We start from the raw sequence: 7,828 nt of genomic DNA, 5'->3' as shown, positions 1-7,828 counted from the left end.
GGAGACAGGGCCGGCCGGCTGGAGCCCACCTTGTCTTGTGGTGTGCCGTGTTGCTGCACCCCCAGCCCGGGCAGGCAGTCAGAAGGACCGGGGGCCAGGTGCGGTATAAGGCCGCCTCGATGAGCGTCTCATCCCGGGACAGCGCACCTCCAGCCCGACCGGAGCGGCCGACGCGCCGCGGATAGAGGGCGACACGAACAGCGGGCGGTTCAGGAGTTTTAATGCATATGATCACAACCACCATGATTTTTATGATTCTTGGTGCTTCGATTGTGATGGTAAGCCATATAAGCCACTAGGCTATATATTTTTTTTTTCCCTTTCTCAATATTCTCATTGATCCCGTTTCCTTGTTTGCTTAAATAAATAGGAATGTAATATAATCATGTCACATAGGCCTATATATATATATATATTGCTAGAACAGACACATCTCTAAAAAACCAGAGCCAGCCTACAAACAGACATGTATAATTAGGTTACTTCATATTTAATTACCCGCTGTAACAAGTAGGCTATAAACTGTTTATCTGAGGACCAGGACCGTTTTTCTCGTATAAATATATAGCTCTGAAGATTAAAAAAAAAAAACAGTGACTATGATGTGATGTGTTGTTTAGTCTACTGCTCGACATGTTCCGACTGACAGGAATGGTTGTTTGCAGGCAGTAGCCTGTTTAATGGACATGAACGCGCTACTGGACCGCTTTCACAACTACATCTTACCGCATCTCCGGGGGGAAGACCGCGTCTGCCACTGCAACTGTGGACGGTAAACGCCACCTCCGTCATTTGGCCGAATATTTTCATTAGACGGCGTGTGTGTGTGTGTGTGTGTGTGCGTGTGTGCGTGTGTGCGTGTGTGTGTGTGTGTGTGTGTGTGTGTGTGTGTGTGTGTGTGTGTGTGTGTGCGTGCGTGCAAGCGCGCGCGCGTGTTGTGTGTGTGTGTGTGTGTGTGTGTGTGTGTGTGTGTGTGTGTGTGTGTGTGTGTGTGCGTGTGTGTGTGTGTGTGTGTGTGTGTGTGTGTGCAGCAGCGGCAGATCACGCTGTTGTTTTGCTTGTCAAACCTTAATGTGCTCAATAGGCCCGGCGAAGATTTCGAGCGATTAATCTGCGGAATGGTACCCGGGTATTTGCATCAAATGACCCGAGATGCTGCTAAACTGTTGTCAGCATAGGAGCCGATTATTTGTGGCGGTGGCGTCGGCCGATTGTCTCCAGTATGTCTCGGTATTTACCAGGGCAGATTTGGGGTCTGCTGCATACGAAACGGTGTTGAAGCCCCATAAATAGATGATGTCGATTCGAAAAGCTCCTACATTATTTGCTTTGGCATTTCACTGTGAATAGGCGTACATTGTTGGTTATTGCACAACGATACAGGTTTTTATTTCTGTCTTGAGTCGTCAGTGTTGGATACTGAATGTATTGAAAACTATTTGTTTGTAAGGTAAAGGCCGAAAGGTGAAGTGGTGCCATTATTCAGCACGATAATCAGCATTCTTTTGCGTCAAGAACAGATTAGTTACAGACACCTGGGGGCCAAGGGAGCTCAGTGGATCTGGACTGGGATGGTTTGTTAGGTCAGAGATTGTCCTTACAGTTCCCTTTATAACCCAAACCCCTACAGGGACTGTTTCAGAGCAGCCTGTCCGTTCTCTAGGCCTAGTTCTGCCCCAGGACATCATTAGGTCTCCCCTCATCAGCGTTTATGAGGGTATGTATGACGCTAACAGAATTTGAAGGGAATTTAAGTGGATAGTTGTTAAGTGTTTGAAAGAGCTGGCTTTCACATTAAGTGTGACCAAGTGTTTGTTTTGGACAATACACACAACACGAGACTATTGATGCAAATGCGCAGAATGCAAGAAATCTATTGCACACCACCCACTGTTTGTAACTCAAGCAGCTCTTTGATTGATGTCGGAAATTTCCCATTCGACGCGACATCATCTTCTCTGCCTGCCGACTTAAGTGTCCAATAATGTCTTTTTAGGAATGATAATGATACCATCACAAATGTGTGCAGATGTCTGGAACTGCTACTGTATCGGCTTCAATCCGTCTCCGCGGCCTTCAGGTCATTGTCTAGTGATGCGGACATTCACTGACCTGAAAAGTTAGAGACGGTCATTCTGTAAGACAGCGACGTGTGACAGAGAGCCTGAGCTCTGTGGTTCACCCAGAACCGAGGATCCCACCAGGAACAGCTTTAATCAAACTAGAATCAGACACACACACACACACACACACACACACACACACACACACACAAACTCAGTCTCTCTCTCTCTCTCTCTCTCTCTTACAACCACACACACACACACACACACACACACACACACACACACACACACACACACACACACACACACACACACACACACACACACACACACCGATAGACGTTTATCTTCATCAGTCATCAGTCCTTAGTTTGGGGTTAAGTTACTCTCAAAGATGACAGAGATTATCTTTTTGAGAAGGTGTTGCGTTAGGCAGGTTATTAGAACATAGCCTGTGATCCTGTTGGACAGTAAGGTTGGCCAGTGGGTCATGGTACTGACCACACTGGTGCCGGCAGAGGATGGAGTTTGTCTGAATGAGTTCACAGCTAAACTGGAAACGGCTCTACGGCTCATGGAGCAGGTGATTCCCGTTGTTTTATCATTTCCTACGTTGTCCCTATGAGTCTCATTTCATTCCTTACACTTACTCACTTTATACTGGCTTTTCTAAAGTAGGTCTACTAAATGCTTTCACTCCTGAGATTCTGAATCACAACGATACTAAGATACTAAATGTGAAGGTTTGGCGCTTAAACAAACCATATGATAATATTTTATCTTTTGGCCAACGTGATGTTGGTACTAGTTTGGAGTGGGAGGATGTTTTTTTGACTGGATTTATAATTCAGAAGAGAAACCATCCAGGAAACACACGCACAAAGAGGAGCCCCCATTTTGTTCCTACACGGTATCATCACCTGGCTCCGAACGGTTCGCAGTAACAAAGTGATGTTTCCAACGCGGTTAACCACACATCATCAGGGAGAGCATGAGCCCCGCCGCCGCCGTCGTGACGACACCTTCACCGGAGTTGTGTTTTGTTGTTTCTCTGACACAACACCACAATAACCAGCGTTGGCCTCTCTCTCCGTCTCCCCCCCCCCCCCCCTCTCCCCCCTCTCTCTCTCTCTCTCTCCTCTCCCCCTCTCTAGACATCACGTCCACTACGTGATCCCGTACGACGGCGACCACTCGCTGGTGGACTCCTCGGAGAACTACTTTGTGAGCGACAGCGTGACCAAGCAGGAGATGGACCTCATGCTGGGCCTACTGCTGGGCTTCTGCATCAGCTGGCTGCTGCTGTGGATGGACGGCCTGCTCCACTGCGCCGTGCGGGCGTGGAGGGCCAGCCGCTACTACGGTGAGCCATAGCCCAGCCCGCCCGCCTCCTCCCACGTGGCGTCCACCTCCTCCTCCTCCTCCTCCACACCAAACGCTTTCCTTTGAACTAACATTCAAAGGCATACTGTTACCAGAGTTAGCACTATTATAGATATACCGGGATTATATATATCGTTGTGTCAGGAACTAGTAGAATATTATTACCATTTAGAATAATTATTATAATTATTATGATATAATTATTGCTAGTATAAGGTAGTTGTGATTCTTTTTTCTAGACTAGATTTAAAGAACTGAATCTGCAGACAACCAGTCACAGTATATGGGCGATCAATAAGGATCACCCGAGTATCAACGGACATTTGTGCTTATATGTCAGTAAAAGTAATTAGTCTGAAAGCGTCTTTAACTGGACTTTGAGACGCAGGGCTGCAAACTGGCAGAAGTAGAGTGAGAGAGAAAGTCCTTTTGTTGAATCAATGAGAGAGAGAGAGTTGAGGTTTACAGTGAAGACACAGATATATGGGACGTCTTTGAATTATAGCCAGATTGACACGTGCATTTTTTGGGATGTGATTGGATGTGATGAGATCTTTTGTCGAGAGATCTCCTTGGTCATATTCATCTTCAAATTGAGTGATATTTGGTTTCAGATCATTCTCAATACTCTCTTTACTTTATTTCAAATAAATGCATATAAATTCACAATTTAAGTTAAGTAATGAGATATATGTGATGGGCTTAAATAAACATTTGAAATTATATCCTTTAACTATATATATATATATATATATATATATATTTATATATATATATACTACTTTATACTACTATCTACATATATGTTATATTAACTAAGCATATGCGTGCTGAACTCTGAGCCTCATACACACAGAAGCTGAATCTCTCTCTACTTGAATGCAAGAGAGAGCTTGAACCATTGCTCATGTATAAACCCTGAATATTCTAGGTGCCTTAACTCCTGTGTTCGTAGCACTCAGTGCATCGGGCACATCCTGCAGGCTGCTCACCAGACTCTGGCCTCCATGGGAGGGACCGGCCTGGGAAAGCTATTCTCGGTTTCACTATCAAGAAGCACGTTTTGAAACCATTAGGGTGTGACGGTGTCGGTGTGTTATTCAAAATGCACTGTTTTATATAGAGAGGCAGAGAGAGAGAAGAGCAGAGACAGAGCGACAGAGACGAGAGACAGAGAGACGGATAAGAGACAGAGAGACGGAGGAGAGAGAGACAGAGAGAGATGAGAGACAGAGAGACAGAGAGAGAAGAGAGAGAGAGACAGTGAGCAGAGAGAGAGATAGATAGAGAGAGAGAGAGAGAGAGAGAGAGAGAGAGAGAGAAGAGAGAGAGAGAGAGAGAGAGAGAGAGAGAGAGAGAGAGAGAGGCAGAGAGAGAAAGATAGACAAAGAAAAGATGACCCAATGTTGTCGTGTGTGTGTGATGCTGAGGCTAGATCAGGTTTGTTTAGCCTTCTAGTGCTGGTGTGCGTGCGTGCGTGCGTGCGTGCGCGCGTTGCGTGTGTGCGTGTGTGTGTGTGTGCGTGTGTATGTGTGTGTGTGTGTGCGTGTTGTGGAGGCTGGTCAGGTCCGTTTCAGTCCTCTAGTGATGGGGAGTGAAGGTGAGGCTGGGGGGGGATATGACACACACACTCACACATACCCTTCTGCGGAGCTATAAATAGAAAGACCATCTGTACGCACACACACACACACACACACACACACACACACACAGGATATTCCTGATTCCATTTATGGCGCTCCACCCCTCCCCCCCCTTGGGAAGTGTATTTCTGGACATACCCTATTCAATAAAAAACGTCAGGGAGCTGGAAGATGCACGTCTTTCATTCTTGTTTCTCCTTTAAACCCTACATCACCTGATGAGATCGATAGAGCCATTGTATTGTAAGAGTTGACCTCATGATTTAAATCTTTATTCCTCCATCCTCCACCTCCTTCCCTCCCTCACTACGGATACCCTTCAGAGCAGCAGCTATAAATAACCCACCCCCACTGCTCGGCTTCCACCTCCCCCATCTCCCCCGCCTCCCCCACCCTCCCCCACCTCCATCTCCCCCGCCTCCCCCCACCTCCATCCTCCCCCCACTAGCAGATCTCCATCTGCTGGATTGGGACTGGCTGCAGTTCGCGGTTCGCTGTCTCCAGCCACGTGCAACCATTCATGTTTTTTCCGTTGTTGTTTAACGGTCAGTCCTGGTTTACTGACGCCCCGGGGGGGGGGGCACCTACTACGCCGCCGGCAGCGCGAGAAATCAAATATACTAGAACCACGAGAGCAAGAAAACATCCCGATGAGGCGTTTGGAAACGTGGGGAGGTGCGGTGGTGTTGATTATGGCGCTCTATGAGCCTTATGAGAGTCCATTCAGTGTTCAGCTCGCTACAACAAAAAGTGTGTTTTTTTTCTTCGTCTGAGGCGAGGCGCAGAGGCGTGACGGGGAAGCTCACCGCGATCCGCGTTGCGAGCGCACGCCAGAAGTCAAGGGCGAGCGGGGGGGGGGGGGAGTGTGAAGGGCGTTCAGGCCACTCTGCTTCCTCATTCCGCGTTATTGACCGCCTCCCGATCTTTACCTTGTGTTATACGTACGTCACTCTGGAGTCGGGAGAGCGGTCAGAACGCGTCTGCTGCCTGCCTCACTTCACTTCCCAGAATTAAAAGTCGTTAAAAGCCAAGATAGACCTGGTGTCCTAAAGACGTATATACAGACCGGGCGCTTTTGTCAAGCAGAGGCTGGGCAGTGTCACAGCTGTTGAGTGATAGGCCTTACTTAAAGTCATATACTGTATATACAGTATATATATATATATATATATATATATATATATATATATATAGAGAGAGAGAGAGAGAGATATATATATACTGTAGATGTATAAATATGAATATATTCATGTATGAATAAAATACAAAGTTCATGCTTTGCTTTATTTTAATGAATGCATAAATGATGAACCCCTCTCTCCTCCCCCCCTCTCTCCTCTCTCCCCCCGGCCCCCCCCCTCTCTCTCCCCCCCCTCTCCCCCCCTCCCTCCCCCCCACAGACACCCCCTCCTGGTCGTGGCTCCCCCAGTTCTGTAACCTGAGGGACCTGCGACGACGCTCCCAACACCGGCAGCTGGAGGACTCCAGTGGCAACATGGTGCACATCAAGCAGAAGCTCTACCACAACGGCCACCCCAGCCCCCGCCACCTCTAGATCTGACCCGCCCCCCCAGGACTCGAGTCAAACACAGACACCCCCGCCCCCCCCCCCCCCCCCCCCCCCACACGCCCCGCCCGCCCCACCGTCCCGTCCCGCCCCCCCCGTCCCCCCCCATCCCCCCGCCCACCTGGAAATACTTCCTCCCTCCTCCCCGTCTTCAGTCCCTGACACTGCTCCATTGCCAACAGATGCCTCAGATCCTGGAGAAAACTGTCCTGCTCTACCACTAGTACGAGTACTGTCACTGGTACGACCACTGGTACGACAAACTAGTGCTATCACTGGTGCTATCACTGGTACGACCACTAGTGCTACCACTGGTACGGCCACTGGTACGACCACTGGTACGACCACTAGTGCTATCGCTAGTAGGAAGCACTGGTACGGCCACTGGTGCTATCACTGGTGCTATCACTGGTACGACCACTGGTACGACCACTGGTATGACCACTGGTGCTACCACTGGTACGGCCACTGGTACGACCACTAGTGCTATCACTGGTACGACCACTAGTGCTACCACTGGTACGACCACTAGTGCTACCACTGGTACGGCCACTTGTGAGACCACTGGTGCTAGTACTTGTAAAACCACTAGTGTTTCCACTTGTCGACCACTAGTGCGACCACTTGTGCGACCACTAGTGCGACCACTTGTACGACCACCAGTGCTGGTCATACCACTACTTGTGTACTTGTGTAACCCGGACACCCACCAACGCCCCCGTCCCGTCATAACGTGACTTTCTTAGGACAAAGAAGATCAAAAGGAAAACCTGCCAAACAACACTCCGCTACACGTCCCGGGAGATGGAAACGGACGTGGACCAGGAGGGTCGGTCCATGGTCCCACCTGGAGTTACGTCCACGTGGACCAGGAGGGTCGGTCCATGGTCCCACCTGGAGTTACGTCCACGTGGACCAGGAGGGTCGGTCCATGGTCCCACCTGGAGTTACGTCCACGTGGACCAGGAGGGTACATGGTCCCACCCACCTGGTGTTACGTCCACGTGGACCGCTATGTGGGGGGGGGGGGGGGGGAGGGAGGGAGTAGGAAGAAAAGAACAAAAAAAAATAAAGTTTAAGGTTATTTTTTTTCCTGTATAGAGAGACATTTTGTGTGTTTATTGTTCAACTTGGCATGCTCTTTTAGAACAGGGTAAGATGTGGGT

At 48.8% G+C, this 7,828-nt stretch overlaps 1 protein-coding gene across 1 annotated transcript; it reads left to right on the top strand.

The window, feature by feature from the left end:
- Positions 1 to 221: 221 nt before the first annotated feature.
- On the top strand, positions 222 to 6,650 carry tmem240a (transmembrane protein 240a; the record flags this gene model as incomplete). Its single annotated transcript, XM_084473777.1, has 4 exons — positions 222 to 278; positions 666 to 772; positions 3,221 to 3,429; positions 6,496 to 6,650. The coding sequence occupies 4 exons, from the start codon at positions 222 to 224 to the stop codon at positions 6,648 to 6,650; spliced, it is 528 nt and encodes a 175-aa protein (XP_084329903.1).
- Positions 6,651 to 7,828: the final 1,178 nt, after the last annotated feature.

The sequence above is a fragment of the Micromesistius poutassou genome (genome assembly GCF_964030765.1).
Source record: "Micromesistius poutassou genome assembly, chromosome: 10".
Lineage (NCBI taxonomy): Eukaryota > Metazoa > Chordata > Actinopteri > Gadiformes > Gadidae > Micromesistius > Micromesistius poutassou.
The sequence above is the reverse complement of the archived record's forward strand: the minus strand, read 5'-3'. Positions and strand labels throughout refer to the sequence as shown.